The sequence below is a fragment of the Eucyclogobius newberryi genome, unplaced genomic scaffold (genome assembly GCF_026437365.1).
Source record: "Eucyclogobius newberryi isolate DKJ021-1_F unplaced genomic scaffold, fEucNew1.0.hap1 SCAF_5, whole genome shotgun sequence".
Classification (NCBI taxonomy): domain Eukaryota; kingdom Metazoa; phylum Chordata; class Actinopteri; order Gobiiformes; family Gobiidae; genus Eucyclogobius; species Eucyclogobius newberryi.
In genome coordinates this window covers 34239848-34255774 of record NW_027316167.1, presented here as the reverse complement: position 1 = coordinate 34255774, position 15927 = coordinate 34239848, and the positions used below count along the sequence as shown (strand labels likewise).

The following is a 15927-nucleotide window of genomic DNA, read 5'->3' as shown; positions in this document are numbered from 1 at the left end:
AGAGGAAATGGTTCATGCTCGTCCAGAAGAAACTCTTAGTAGCTCCAGACCCACAGAATAAAGGCTGAAATGAATGAATGACGCCATGAGAGGAGTGTACGTTCATAATTATCCATTGAAATCCATAAAAATAGAAAACAGAATATATTTATCTGTGATATAAATTCATTTGTTGCAGAGTCAGAATAGCTTTAAGTTAAAATATATTTAAATGTTTATTCACTGGTGGGTTCAGGACTCTAATGGACTGAGGAGAATCTGGGAAAGACACAGGGGACATCACAGACTGAGGCATCGGCAAAAAATGGCAGATTTGTTTTTCGATAACGATGACAACTGGACGATGCCGGCCGATACCGATACTAGAATCGATTAATTGCCCATCCAATGGCGTTCTCCACGGCTAAGACCTTTGTTTCTGATTTAATCATTCTGAGCAATTATTGGGTCGGTTTCATCCAGATTATATTATTCTTTAAACATGTTCACGTGTACACCAAAATCTGATTATTGCCTGATGTCTGGACTTTTAAGATTATTTAAACGACAAGCAAACCACACAATCTGATGCGTAATCAGCGGGACCGTAATCAGAAATGATTTTGCATTTTGAATATCATTTTAATAATCTTAGAACTCAAAAAACATTTAAATAATCAGATTTTGAGAGCTCATGAAAGAGTAAGAAAGCTTGAGCTTAACAAAGCCAGCCTTATGATAGATGAATGGAGCTATGGGCGAACAACAGGAGAAAACGTGCCATCGTTTACTTGCTTGAAGTTCCTCTTGTGTCGTGGGCTCAACTGCCCCAAAATAAGCAAATAAACTAACAGTGTAATGTAGAAACAGAGGACAGAGACACAAGTGTTCTGTGATAAAGGCCCAAGAAAACTGTACGTTTTACATATGTAAAAGGTCAATAAAGGGTATTACCTCTTTTCTTCTGTGAGAATGTTAAATCCAGGTCAACATTTCTGCGTCCGCTCTAAAAGGAAGAAGAACCACAACCGTTTATTTCGACAAAAAACAGTCAAAGCAGCAGCAGAGTAGGCTGGGAGATGGACATGAGCACTCTACATTTTAAACAAACTAAATTCCTGTTTATCTATTGTTATGCAAAGGAGAACCAGGAGAGTTAATTCTACTTTGTTCGTGAAGACAAGCTATTCCACAATAAATCAATTGGTTTTATTTTAACATCAATATTTCTTTGGTAATCCACAACTTATACAAACTTAATATGAACTACACCAATTTTAATGATCAAAACAGTGAGTATGTCAAATTCTTTTGCTTTCGGTCCCAAATAAATTTGATAAAATGTACCAAAATATAGTCTTGGAATCCAAAGAGAATGATCATGACTAGTCGACTATTAAAATGATCGTAAATCCTATTTTAATCATTGTTATATTTCACTGGACAATGCAGACGCTATATAACAGCCGACAATATCGATACTGTATCATTTAGTATCACAATGTATCAATATTTTAGCACATTCCTAGTATTATTAAAAGTGTAAGTATGTGTAAGTGTTAAAAGTGTTTAGTGTAATTGTACAGCGTGAGTGCGTCTCTCACCAGGCTGTAGCCCTCCTCGTCGGACTCGGGCTGAGACAGGTCCGACTCGCTCCTGGACTTCATAAGTCTGTAACTGGGGCTGGTCTGAACCGAGCGACTCTCTGCGCTCATGCTCTCACTCCTGTGGACCACATGAGGGGGAAACATGTACTTTTACCACAATAGACGTTATGCAGATCAGACAACATCCTGGATTTCAACAAACGTGTCACTGAAATGAGAAAGAGCAGCCACAGTCTTAAAACAAACAAACTTTTACAACCAAAATGTAGTTTATACCTGATCAAAAGCTAGTAAACTGTAGAAAGCCAGATAAGCAACAGGAACACTGCAGCTACACACTGACACAGACCACACACATACTGTACATTTGTGTTCTTAAATAATGGTGTTGATGTGTTGTTGAGTCTTGTGTTGAGGAAATCAATTGTTGTGTGTCCTTATTAAAGTTAGCAAACAAGCTAGCTACGCTCTGCAACAACAAGGAACTACTTTTCAGTTCCCACTTTGCTGAATAAATTAATTTGAGTGAAACAACAGGCCCCAAGAGGCCTTGTTTGCCAGTGCGCAACCTCTATCTATGGATTTCAGTTTCCTGTTATTGGCAACATGTTGAGGACTTTTCACCATTCGAAAGATAGAATATATCGTTTGAAATTGTAAATTGCAATGGCTACGGTCCAAATTTTTCATAATTCTGAAACCCACGGACACAAAAAACGAGGAGAGAATTGAATTGTTCCAAATACATTAGAGCCATAGATGACTCGAGCCCTCGTGTACTCACCGTGTCATGTAGCCGAGCCCGTCCTGCGTCCCTGGTGCAGCCTGGCCCTGGATCTCCTCCTGGTTCTGTTTGGTAAGTTCTCCCAGAACCGGACTCACTCCCAGGATGAGCAGGGCACAGCGGTGGACCACAGAGTTACAGGCCGCAGTGTACAGGTCCTGGTCCTCCACAAGAGCCCCGCTGCCCCGCCTGCCCTCCTGAGAAAGGGACCACACCATGTCAAGCTGTGGGACAATGGCAAGAAGGAACATTTCCAACACTTTTGAATGCCATGAGGAAAAGGAGATTTATTTTCAACTGTTGAGGGAGTCACTCAACATGATAAGTTGAAATGAAATGATAAATACTATATATATATTAATATATATTATATATATAAATATATATTATATATATAAATATATATATTATATATAAATATATATATAAATATATTATATATATATAAATATATATATAAATATATTATATATATATAAATATATTATATATATAAATATATATATATATATATAAATATATATATATATATATATTATATATATATAAATATATATAAATATATATATTATATATATATAAATATATTATATATATAAATATATATATATATATATATATATATATATATATATATATATATATATATATATATATATATATATATATACACATATACATATATATATATATATATACACATACACATACACACATATATATATATATATATATATATATATATATATATATATATATATATATATATATGTGTATGTGTATGTGTATGTGTATGTGTATATATATATATATATATATATATATATAACACTTATCCTACAGTTACTACACTATAGAATCCCAATAAAAGTTTGCAGGCACACTTTACAACAGGACAGGTGAAAGTTACAAGGAAGAATTTGCTACTTAGGTTTGAAAACATATTCAAGGATGATTTGACCTGGTTTATGGTTAATATCAGTGTAATTACTGGGCCTATCCACAAAACGAGCAACTTTCAAAAATGTTAATGCAAATGTACTTACTTCACGTGGGTCCGCTTGAGAACCAATTGTCTGCTTGAGAACCAATTAACTCTCATTTACATCAATAACCTGTTCACATGGTTAGTTTGGGGGTCCCCAGGCCACTGTATAAATGCTTGTTCAGTCCGGCGCTCGTACCTGGGCCACACACGCCTCCTCGTCCGCGCCTCCTGTGGTTCCAGATCGGGACACGGAGCCCAGGCCGGTGCTGCTGCTGGCTCGCTCTCGCCCGCGGCTCCGAGCCACTTCTCGAGCTGAGAGGAAACATTGGAAGATCTCTGTGTGGGTCGCCACACGCCAAAGCAGGATTAGTCCACCGAACGAGCAACACAATCAATCAGAAAAGTCTACGCAAAATATAAGAGTTCGATCTATAACATTTGCAAAATATAATGCATAATAATGATTTCTGATGACTCAAAGTGTGTGGACTTGGCAGTTTAAACACCACAGTGGTCACTACCTAAATGGTCACAACTTTAAGTCATGAATCAGCACTAGTTCAGCCTCTGCAGCTCATGAGCCTGGAATTCTGGAGGAGAAGGATTGTCCAAAAAATAGAACTAAATGTAAAGCTCTTTTTCATCTGGGTGTTTTTGTAGAAAGATGAAAGATGAAGATTGTTTGGTCACAGTCTCAATAATCGTGAATAATCGTTAAATTGCTATGTTTTTCCTCACAATAATCGTAACACTAACATTTTGATATCGCGACGTCCCTAGGTGGAAGTCAAAGTACCAATTGATAAATACGTAGAACTCAATTCAGCCAAGTTAAGTGCAGGTTCCTTTAGGCAAAACAAGCGTTGATATGATTGATGGACTGAATGACTGATGTTGATCTGCGCCAAAAAACAGAGAAGAAGCCACTTGTCTAATCTACAATGGCTTTAAAAATATTGCCAATACAAATTATCATGACCCAAATAATGAGTCATTCAAATGTTTTCTTTTCTGCCCCCCAATAATGACCTCTGACCTGCCTCGGTGTCTGAAAGCCTGTGCACTCACTTCCAGCCGTCATAACCTCGTGCTCCCGGTCGTCTTCCTCCTCCTCCTGCTCCTGATGCCCCTCCTCTCGCTCTCGGTCGGCCCGCTCCTCGAGCTCCGCCTCCTCGTCGATTGTCCGGGTGAACGAGTGCTCCTGGGGGTCCATGTCCAGCGAGTCCTGGTTCTCTGAGATCTGTGGAATCGGGAATGCGCCATACAATTAATGTGCAACAATCTTTTCAGCGTTGTTTATTCGGAGGCAAAACAAATAACTGAACTGACCCTTCGCTCTCGTGATGAGGATCTCGTCTGGATGAAGTCCATGTTCTTACAGGCCAGAAGTCGGTTTCGAACTTTATAAACGCTACGATAAACCTCCGCCAACAGTTTAGACGGCTGGTATCTGGACAATTTAAATGAAGGCAAAAATCAACATAAGTCAATGTTTGGCATGGGAAAAATAGTCACAATATAATTAAAAAAAACAAATTTATTTACTCTCTAGGGCTGCACAAATTCAGTTAATATAAGGATTTACTGGAAGAACAGCAGAAAAGAGAAGGCCTGGAATAGCCGAGTTTTGGAAGTTTAATCTGATTTCTGAAGATTCTGTTTATCTGTACTTGTTTTTTTGCACTATTGGAGAATGTTTGTTTGTATGAGTAATTTTTCTGTTAAATATTAAGATCTGAGCTGGGGACGGTTGAAAAACATATAATAGATAACTCATTCATTCTGCCATTTCTCAATTGCAGTGCAATTTTGAATAATTTTTTTTAGGGATAATCTTGCTCCACGTTTATTGCATGAATGACATAAATCAGTTTCTTTATAATTGTTTTCATGAAAGACAAAAGTAAGAACCAACAGAGCTTTGTATTTTTCAAAACGTTAGCGATTATTATATGTTTTAAGTCTAAAATGCTCAGACATGAAGGTTTTGCAGTACCTCCCCTCTCCTCGAGCTTGTGCTAAAAGTCCAGTGTGTTTCAATAAAGCCGCAAACACAAATCTGGAGACCGTGTCCAGCAGCATCTCGTTACTCAGCGACGCGTTGTCCCAGTCTGAAACAACACAGTACAATTAGCACAACCCACACCTACAACTGGTATTTTAAATTCACAGCACAAGAGCGACCTTTGCTGATGGCGTAGTCCAGCATGTTGATCCAGAGGGCGTTGGCTGGTTCTTTGGAGGAGCCAAGGGCCAGTTCCACCAGGATACTGAGGTCTGGGCCTAACGTGAACTCAAACGGCTTCTGCTCCTCGTTCCCAGAGAGCGCCACCTCCAATAGGGAGCTGATGCAGGAGTCTGAGGGGAAGAGCAGAACAAAGAGTGTCTGTGAGCGGTTAATCAAATAAGTGGCAAAATGGGCTTAATCAGGTACATACATGAAATTGTACAGTACCACCTAAGAACCGACCACATTAAATTAACAATATCCTAGAGTCTGTATAGTCCAGATGATCAGAATATGATTTCAATTATTTTATAATTTTAATATAATGGACAATTATTCGATTGATTGTTGGAGAATTTCTTGTGGCCAACATAAACAAAGATGTGAGGGAAATTGCTTCCTCACCTAGTTGTGGTATGTCCATCTCTAGCCCGTTGCTGAAGATGGGCGTTTTGAGCCAGTAGGCCGTGTCCTGTTCCTCCAGAGATGTGGGCGCTCCCTGCAGCATTCCACCCAGACACCGGCCCACGAGCAGGGCCACGGTCCGCTCCAGGTCCACCAGCCACACCCAGGACAAGGCCGTCTGTGACATCACCGAGGCCGGCTCTGCGAAGTCTGATGTCCCTGAAGGAAGGAGAAAAGTCAACACATGCATTTATCCAAGACTCAGAATCAGAAACGGTTTATCCCCATAGTCTTTGAACACAGTTCGCAAATATAGGTTAAGGTGCAACATAAAACAATGAATAATAAGATTATAATAATAGCAACGTCTATAGAGTCAAATATGGCATGCATAAATTAATAATTCAATCTGATCAGTGCAGTTGGTTGGATGTGATAGTAATTTGCTCCAACAGGTTTAACTGATAACAAGCGTAGCACAAATTCACAGAATTATAATCAATGGCTAGTCTATACGGTGGCCAGAAGGGAAGATGCATTCAGTCGGGGTTAAAAGCTTGAATATTTTGGGACATTATGTGCCTCCCACACAGCTGAGGCCGTACCGTGCAGAGGCCACTGCAGCTCCTGGTCCTCGAGCGGAGCGGCGGCCGGCAGCAGTCGGTTCAGTTGGTCCAGAGGCGGCAGCAGGTCGAGCAGGTGAGAGAGCAGAGGTTTGGCCACAGACACCGGCAGCAGCAGCAGAGAGTTTATGATTTGGCACAACATGCTGCCCGCTGCCGACACGAAGATCACATCTACAGCAGAAGCAATAAAAAGAATAGAATTACACTGGCAACACAGGTTCAGTTGAGATCGTTGTGATTTTGTATTTATTTTTTAAGTCACAGCGCAAGTAGGCCACACCCAGTTCCTTTAAAGTTAAGGTTAAGTGCCTATGACTTTATTTGGTGTATTTACACCTGTTGTACATATAAATTATAGTTTTACACCAATCGAGCAGGTATTTGTGGAGAAAACGTTAAAAAAATCTGTAGAGAAAATGACAGGAAGTGACATCACACCAGGGACACTCATTCCAGTCTAAGTTTTTGCAGAAAGAAACTACTATTAATTCAACAAAATAACAAAATATAGTTTTATTTGTCAAATAAAAAATTATGACATGAGATGAGTTTTGGCCCAGTGTTTGCTGGGTAAGTTCCTAGTGTGATGTGATCAATTACAAACAGGAAGTGAAATTATATACCTGAGCTAAAAATGAGCTACCGGTATTATGGGATAACATTTTTACAGTTTTTGGCAACATTCTAAATACATTTACCTTAAAGGCGCAATGGACGATTTTTCGGCGATTTGAGCACGCAGGCGGAAGTGCGCATGCGCCCTCCCCCGTGTGGACTGATACAACACACACGTGCGTTTGTTTATTAGCGCGACGGATCGCATCGCATCTCTCGTCTCCCGTAGATTTCAGTCTCTTCTGAGTCAGCTCGAACTGTCTTTCTCCGTCCTAATTTTGTCCCGTACACTGAGGGAACTATATTATGATAGATCAATGCGCTTAGACACGCAGAACCGTGCTGCTCTCGGGGGACGAGCCACACGCGGCTGCAGGTGAGCGGTAGGTGCGTTTTATGATTGATACGTGGCAGGACTAATTGGCAGTCCACGCCACGAGGAAATAAGACTCAGATTTGGGCCAAAAAAATCGTCCATTCAACCTTTAACTATATTTTAGTTAAGAATGAAAACATACTCATTCTAGAAGCATTTACCTTGCAGTTTCTCGCGGATGCTGCCGTTCCAGGAGCTTTCTTTGATCAGCGTGGCCGATCGAGAGAAGATGTCAGTGGCGTGAGGCAACAGCAGCATCAGGTGTTTGTGGAGCAGAGCCACACTGCTGGAGTTCTGATATCACATGCACAGAATCTTTAAAAACACAACAGGATCGACGCACGCATATGTGTGTGTGCGCGCGTGTACCTCGGTGACGGCGTTGATGTGGCAGTAGGCCAACAGCTGCTTCTGTAGAGAGCAGAGGAGCTGGTGCAGGTGAGCGGGCTGGCTGCTGTCGGAGGAGGATGTTCCCTGGAGGAGTTTGTCGCTGTTCTTCTCCAGTTCACCAAACGCCTGATCCTGCAGCAAAGGAAACGCACAACCACCAGGCGTCAGTCAAAATCTATTAGTGATTAATTAGAACTGCCAACGTTTGGATTTGTGGGTAAATGCTCCACGATAGAGTCACAATAATTACCCATAATACCAAGCAGTGCAGTGAATGTGAGTAAAAGAACGGTTGTTTGTTTGTTTTGGAGTAACTTTTCTTTGACTTTTCTTTTATCCAGCTTTCAAAGTGGAAGTGACACAAACTTTCATAAACCTTCATAAAGAAGTGCTTTTTATTTGGGCTGTTAATGTGACAATAACTTCATTCAGAAAGGTGATTTTATGGTCAAATACTGGGGGAGCACTTATACAAGATTTAATTTGTTTGTTTATTAGGGCAATAATATTAAAGACAGTGGTATTATAGAATATATATTTTTTATTCTATATCAAAAAACTACTGTTCTTTCCAGATTATAAGTCGCATGTTTTTTACATAGTTTCGGCTGGGATGCGACTTATTTGTGATATTATTCGATTTTCACACTGGCAACCGCATTCTAAGCGAAGCAGAAGAAGAACCTGCACTTCCTGTGCCTCTGGAGTTTGCAGAGTTGCCGGAACTACCGTAGTCAAAACTACTCAAAACAACGTTGAGGCTGCATTCACACTTTCGCAAACACTGCATCAAAATTGGGACTAAACTGAGGCTAATCCTGGAACTGCTTTTGCTGTGCAGTGCCTATTGTCTGGTGTTGAAGAACAGGCTGCGGGCACTGTCGTTTAGAAGTGACACCGAAGAAGAAGAATTCAATGGATTTAGTGACTTAGGGTAATACTGATACTTTGGTAAACATGTTAGCATGTTCTTTATGCTATAGTTATCTGAATAACTGTTAATATATTACGTTAACATACCAGACAATTAAGACAGTCATGTAGCTGAATGTGGTACGTTAGCATACGTACACCTATTCACCATGTTGTTGTGCTCCAGTATTGATGGTTCATACTCGGCATAACCCAGTCTTTCTTCAGTATCGATGGTTCATGCTTTGTGTAACTATCTTGTTGATGGTACCGACAATTATAATCCGTAAAGTACGGTGTTCCTGATTTTCATCAAAACTACATTTGATTTTTAAATATTTTCCATCTAGAAGCCTTCAGTCACCATATTGACTAGTTTGACTAGTGGACGACAAAAGTAATCATTAGTTGCCTATTATAGATGATTGCAGAATAATTACCCAATGTTGCTACATTCAGAACCTTTCCTGTACTTTGTTACATAATAATCCTGAACCACACCTCCACATCGTCTGTGACAACACAATGCTCTTCACCTCTTCACCTGCAAATGGTCATAATGCAGCAGCGTGAGACTATTATGGAGGGGCTGCAGACTTGGAATGTTCTTCAATAGTGGATTATATGTGCCATGTAAAACACATGCAAGTGTCAATTTCGAACTGTGGTCTCCGGTGTAAAGAGCAATTGCCTATCCTCCTGAGCAAAACTCTCATACCTGTAAATAGTCTCACTTCACCGTCCAATTCATTACACAAATTAGCGTTCTATTTTTTTAATATTGCCTGTATTTCTGACTAACGTCTAATCATTAGAAACATGAACCGAGCCTGAGCTACAAACACAGACTTGTCACTAAAAGATAGATGTAGAAATATGGCGCTGCTGTTGCTTCACTTCTCCTTTGAACATGCTCAGCTCGGCACAAGATTCCCACATAGGTTTATTTAGCGCAGACCTCTAAAACAAACTGCTGTCCGCTCTGGTTCTAAAAGCTCATGTTAGAGAGCAGAGCATGAACAGGCCTCGGAACACGGTCACAAACTGAGCAGCTGTAGGAGAAGAAGAACCAAGCTTCCTGCAGTACTGCTCAGCGGCCTGTAGAGGGCACTACACTAAAAGACACTGACTTCAGCCAAGCTTCAGCAGCAGAAGAGAGGGGAAAACAGGCTTATTTGGATATATTTCTGAACTATTTAAATATAGTTGTGACACTGCTTGCCTTGCTTGCCCTGACCGCAAGGCACTGGCATAATGTGTTCCTAATTGTTGGAAATGGAAAACAATCAAGCATAATTGTCAGAGAGCAGTATTATCATCATTAGTTGTTCCTTCTTGTGACTCAGAACAGAAAGACCTTTAGGAAATGTAACAGGAAAAAGCTGCTGCTGCTGTGTTTGGACACTTAAACATAAACCTAATATATTCTTTTGTTGATGACGCATGAGAGAAAGAAGGGCAATATAGCCTTCACAGTAGAAAAGATAAACAGACAGAAAACAGACTCTTCAGGGAAAAGAAAATACACATGTAATGCCTCAACTTACTGGCAACAAGAATACATTTTGTTTCTTATGAATACTTAATCATAATGCATTAGTCATATGTGGTTGTTCAAGTCACTCAAATTCTCTTTAGATTGTTATATATTATTTATTCTGGCGTGAATGAAGCAGACTGACGCCTCTCTGACAATCAATAATCACTCACTCACACAGAATAGTCATACAAAGACAAGGCTATGGGTGGATGAAGAGGAAACAAAACTATCATTAATAATAATAATAATAATAATAATAATAATAATAATAATAATAATAATAATAATAATAATAATAATAATAATAATAATAATAATAATAATGTTTTAAGAAAATTAGCCAAATAGGTGCTGATGTCTTTAACCACTTGGCCACCAATCAGGACTCTAAATACAACTGTGAGTGTGTAAATGAGAAGAGAACATAATGTGTTTAACATGTGAAACGGCTCTAAAAAGTAGATTTTGTAATAATATGTCCCCTATAAGGATAGTGAGGGGTTTTGTTTGTTGACCACACGTCATGTTCTCCTGAATAAATACTTTAAAACTCAAAATCAATAAAATGATTCCTTTCCACTCACAGTGTAGAAGCCGAGGTTTCTCATCAGTGTCTTCATGAGTATCTCTGCGAGGTGCGTGTCAGGATGACTGCCCTGGTCGCTGTAGTCAGGGTCTGGCGACTGAGTGAACCCCGAGGCTGAGAGCAGCTCCGGGCCATCGGCAGGCGAGCTGTACCCGAGGAGAGACGCCACATGAGTGTGGTCCTGCAGGCTCGTCAGGATGATGTCCAACTGCATCCTCTGTACAATAATAGATGTATTATTATCACTATTATTCGTTTATTAGATCAAGGACATGTTAATGAACACACATGATGCAAATGCTGTAAACATGCCAGATTAAAGCCTTGAGCTCATTTCCATCTGTTGTCCCAAAGTTACCCACAAACACACGCCCTTTCATACACCAGAGTACATGGACTCTGGAGGCAGTGTGGGATAAGTGTCTTGCCCAAAGACACGACAGTCTGTACCATCGCCCCCCTATGGCAACTAGTGTTCCAGAAGTCTCAAACAAATCTCCCCAGATCAGACGAGATCTGGCATTGACAAGTTGGTATGTACAAATACTTGTGGTCATACTGAAGCCATGGTATTTTATGTTGAACTACAGATATTAAATACATTTAGAGTTTTGAAGTAGAAATCTAAATCGCCATGGAGAATGTTTTCCTCAGTACCTGTCCTTTGGAGAGGCTTTCCCAGCGGTCGGGTCCTTGGGGCAGTAAAGTGTGGAGCAGTTCCATTCTCTCTCTGAGCGGCGGCAGCAGCATCGTGGCTCCGACCGACAGAGTCTCGATCACCGCCTGATGAAAGAAATGTGTTTGGAGTTGGGATTATACTCAAATAAATCAGGTAAACAAGACAGTGAAAACACAACCAGGATGTGGGTTCACTTTAAAGCCTGACCTAGATCTTAAAACTTGTGTCTTGACATTAAAAAGTTTTCACTGGTGAGGGGCAAGAATTATCCGGTCAGAGACTAATAACATAAAAACAAAATAAAACAAACTAGCTCAAAGATCAAAAATCAATCAATGCATAATTATAAAAACTTTCACAATCCAAGCTTCAACAAGTCCATACACATTCTTCTGATCAAGTTATCACATTGCTCCATAATTATAACATACATATTGCACAGATGTTGTATATTGTGTATATATGTTGTAATTTGGCAGAAAGAAAATAAATCAGGTCAGAAACTGTGATTAAACTCCAATGTGATTTTGGCAAATGAAAACCACTGGATTTTACATTATTTGTTTATTCAAAGACATTATAATTGACCCTGAACATTTTGACAGCAAACTTGTTACCATTTTAACCATTACTGCACAAATACTGAGGTCAACATTTCTATCACCCACTTTCCACAGTTTATACATTTTAGAAAATGTAATAGCAATCAAGACGGTGCTCCGCACTTCAGGTTCTGTACCAGGTTTGGGTATTGTTTATGTGTATTTTTTTGTGTTAGTTCTGACGTGTCTCTAAAAATATGTTATTAGCCACTCCCATTTTTTGAGGCCACTCCTATTAAAACCACTGTCTCATCCTCAGTCACCCATTTGCCTGACGAAGGCCCAGTTGCCGAAACGGTGTCTCTTCACCATTAAACTTTTTATTTTGCAAGTAAGACAGTGTGCGGGATTTCTTTCCCCTTTACAGAAAATGTAATAGCAAAATAATTGTCTCTATCTTGGAAATTCAAAATTGTGGCTTATTTTATTTGTTTTTAAAAGACAAAAAAACAACCAACCAAGGATTGGTTAAAGGTGGTATGGACGATTTTTTTCAGCAATTTTTTTAATCATATTTCCTCGTGGCGTGGATAAATCATTTGTCCTGCCACGTATCAATCATAAAACGCACCTATCGCTCACCTGCAGCCGCATGCGGTTCGTCCCCACGTTTCCGCGTGCCTTAGCGCATGGATCTGTCATAATATAGTTCCCTCAGAGTATGGGGCAAAATGAAGACGGAGAAAGACTGTTCGAGCTGACGCAGAAGTGGACAGAAATCTACGGGAGACGAGAGATGCGATGCGCTCCGTTGCGCTAATAAACAAACGCACTTGTGTGTTGTATCAGTCCACACGGGGGAGTGCGCATGTGCACTTCCGCCTGCGTTCTCAAATCGCCGAAAAATCGTCCATACCGCTTTTAATTATTGAAAATGTTTTATGGTTGACATAATTTTGCCTCCAGTCCAGAATTTTGAATATTCTGTTGCATTTTAAAGGGTCTATTGGGCAGCTGAGTGAATTTTGTGCTCAAAAGATTCATTGACGTTGCACATTTCTGTAGCCACAGCTGCCCTGAGACACACAGACAGACAGAGGCTTGGTCTTATTTACCTCCTGAATCTCATCAGGCACAGAGGAGTCCATGAGTCTGAAGAGCAGGTTCCGGAGGGGTCTGGCCTGTCGCCCCAGGATACTGGTGGCCACGCCCCCAGCCAGTGCCAGAGCCAGGTGATTGGACAAGAGGCGCAGACACAGCTTCAGGAAGTTGTGATGCTCCCTGGAAATAAAACAAATACTTACTGTATACATTCTGATACTTAGTCAGACCATTTCTCTCAAGTCAATCTCTTAAAGCGTCACTGATTTCGAAAAAAAAAAAAAAAAAAGACAATTCTGGCTGCAATTTTGTCAGAATAAAATGCAATTATATTTACGCCAGAGCAGTTCAGTCACATAGAGCTTGTCGTTTTATTGACCTGGATGAAGGGAAGGGCAGCGGTGGCACTTCACTGTTGATGCCTTCACAGTAGCGCTCGAGGAAAGACCGCAGGTGTGAGAACGTGCTCTCCTCCAAGTCCACACAGTACGGACGATGCCACGCCACCACCTGCCTGCAACAGATAAGCAGAGATATGCAGACTAACATTAGGGGGATGTATTTCAGAAGATGTGCAACGAGGTCGGATAAAGCTGCAAAATAAACTATTGCAAAAGCATTAAACTGATTAATTAAGTTGATTATTATCAAAATTATTGTAATAGTATTTTCAGGATGATAATCTGGACCAGGGGTTGGCAAACTACAGCCCGCGGGCCACATGTGGCCCCTTTGTCTTTATAATACATTTTAATTTATATTAAAAATAAATAAATAAATAAAAAAAAAAAATATATATATATATATATATATATATATATATATATATATATATATATATATATATATATATATATATATATATATATATATATATATATATATATATATATATATATATATATATATATATATATATATTATTTTTTCTGCACTTGTATCATTAATAAATATGACAGACAAGTAATATTTTATTTGATATTAAAAAAATTGATTTTTCTTTTTTTTTTTTTTTCACACCAATGATCGCGGGCTGGAATCAAATATGGCCCTTGGAGGAAAATAATTGCCCACCCCTGATCTGGACTATATACACTTTAAGTCATCTGGACTTTTCGACACACATCCGAGGGTGATTCTCAATCTGCGAATCAAGACCGGGAACTCAGACATACATCCTACTCTGAGTAGGCCTTGCCCACCGGGCAGGACCTCCTGAATTAGGGTTTTTTAATGGAACACTCCTGGACGAATGAGGGATTACACCGACATAATTCAAAAGACATTAACCAACACAGAAAGCAGCGTTATTAAATCAAATTGTCAAAAAAGGGTAAACTATTTCTATTTTATAAATAATATATTTTATTTATAAATATTCTCCACCTAGAATCCATATTTTGAGTAAAGATTAGTTCTTATGATTGTATTGTGACCACAATAATCACAGGTGGATAAAGCAGAGGCCTCACCTGTCTCTGGGCAGTGCGGTCCAGGCCAGACTGTGGGATGTCCCGGCTGAGATCTGCTGAATGGCGACGCCGTCCAAACCTACCACCTTTTTGGGTTTGGTGATGGGTCCGGTGGAGTTCCCCTGCCCACACTGACCCATGGAGTTATTGCCCCAGGCATACACCTCGTTATCTGAGGAAGAAAAAATTACAGCGAATGCCAAATCAACTACGCCGGATTTATGTCCATTCTTTTTCATTTTATTTTATGTTTGACAGCAGCCATTCCCAAAGTCTGCAAACTAAAGTTTAAGTGGAAAACAGATCAACAAGAACTAACTTTGAAGAGGCTTTGGGCACATTTCCATAGAGACAAAAACATATATATCTCTTAAAATGAAATTGAACTAATAGTTTAAAGTGAGGGACAGAAATAGCCCCTGGATTTACCAGTTTAATCTAAAACAAATTTGCTCTGCTCTGTGTGTTTGCGCTCTTTGCATCAGGCTGGTTACAACATGAATTTGACCTGCATTTTTTTCACTCTCAGCAAATTCAAAAGCTGATAAGACGCATGGGTTACTCTGCACACCTTTCCTGTCAAGACAGATCTACCAAGAAAAGTCCTTCATACATTTTTCTCTAGTTAGACCTGTACAATTATGGGGGCATGCAATTACAATAAGAATGGAGATCTGTCTTATCAAGATTAATTTGCACACTGCTGTAGTTATTATCACCCAACCTTTTTTGAGGGTTCACTGTAATATGAGGTTAAATCTACCTGTCACTCACTCAGAGCATGACAGAGGATGACCAATAGGACAAGTGGGTAGGAGCATGGACATAGTCGAAAAAGATTCAGTCTTAAGTCATTACACTGACTCACACAGCAATAGTTAAATAAGTGGACACTAAGTTCAATGCTAATGCTAGCAATTACCTGGCAACTCTGTTTTTCCAGTTAGCATTAGCCCTAAAAAATAGCAAGTTTTCAGACGGACAGATTGTTTCAGGAGAATATTGTTATTATTACTTTTGCATTGCCAACTTTAATTTTGGATGACATGGACTTTGAACAGACCAGCTGAGGAACACTGCATTATAGTACTAAAAAAA

General features: G+C 39.6%; 1 protein-coding gene across 1 annotated transcript in view; it reads right to left on the bottom strand.

Annotated features, from left to right (window-relative positions):
* herc1 (HECT and RLD domain containing E3 ubiquitin protein ligase family member 1) overlaps nt 1–15927 on the bottom strand; it is a 95288-nt gene that overhangs the window by 66527 nt on the left and 12834 nt on the right. Inside the window, exons 10-26 of the mRNA XM_072465236.1 lie at nt 14830–15001; nt 13737–13871; nt 13372–13537; nt 11693–11818; nt 11034–11252; nt 7977–8129; nt 7769–7901; nt 6596–6787; nt 5991–6209; nt 5543–5716; nt 5355–5469; nt 4688–4808; nt 4427–4598; nt 3555–3694; nt 2371–2567; nt 1584–1704; nt 934–985 (exon numbers count right to left, since the gene is read on the bottom strand). Of these exons, the coding sequence (XP_072321337.1) occupies nt 934–985; nt 1584–1704; nt 2371–2567; nt 3555–3694; nt 4427–4598; nt 4688–4808; nt 5355–5469; nt 5543–5716; nt 5991–6209; nt 6596–6787; nt 7769–7901; nt 7977–8129; nt 11034–11252; nt 11693–11818; nt 13372–13537; nt 13737–13871; nt 14830–15001 (2607 nt within the window). The remainder of the gene's footprint in view (nt 1–933; nt 986–1583; nt 1705–2370; nt 2568–3554; nt 3695–4426; nt 4599–4687; nt 4809–5354; nt 5470–5542; nt 5717–5990; nt 6210–6595; nt 6788–7768; nt 7902–7976; nt 8130–11033; nt 11253–11692; nt 11819–13371; nt 13538–13736; nt 13872–14829; nt 15002–15927) is intronic.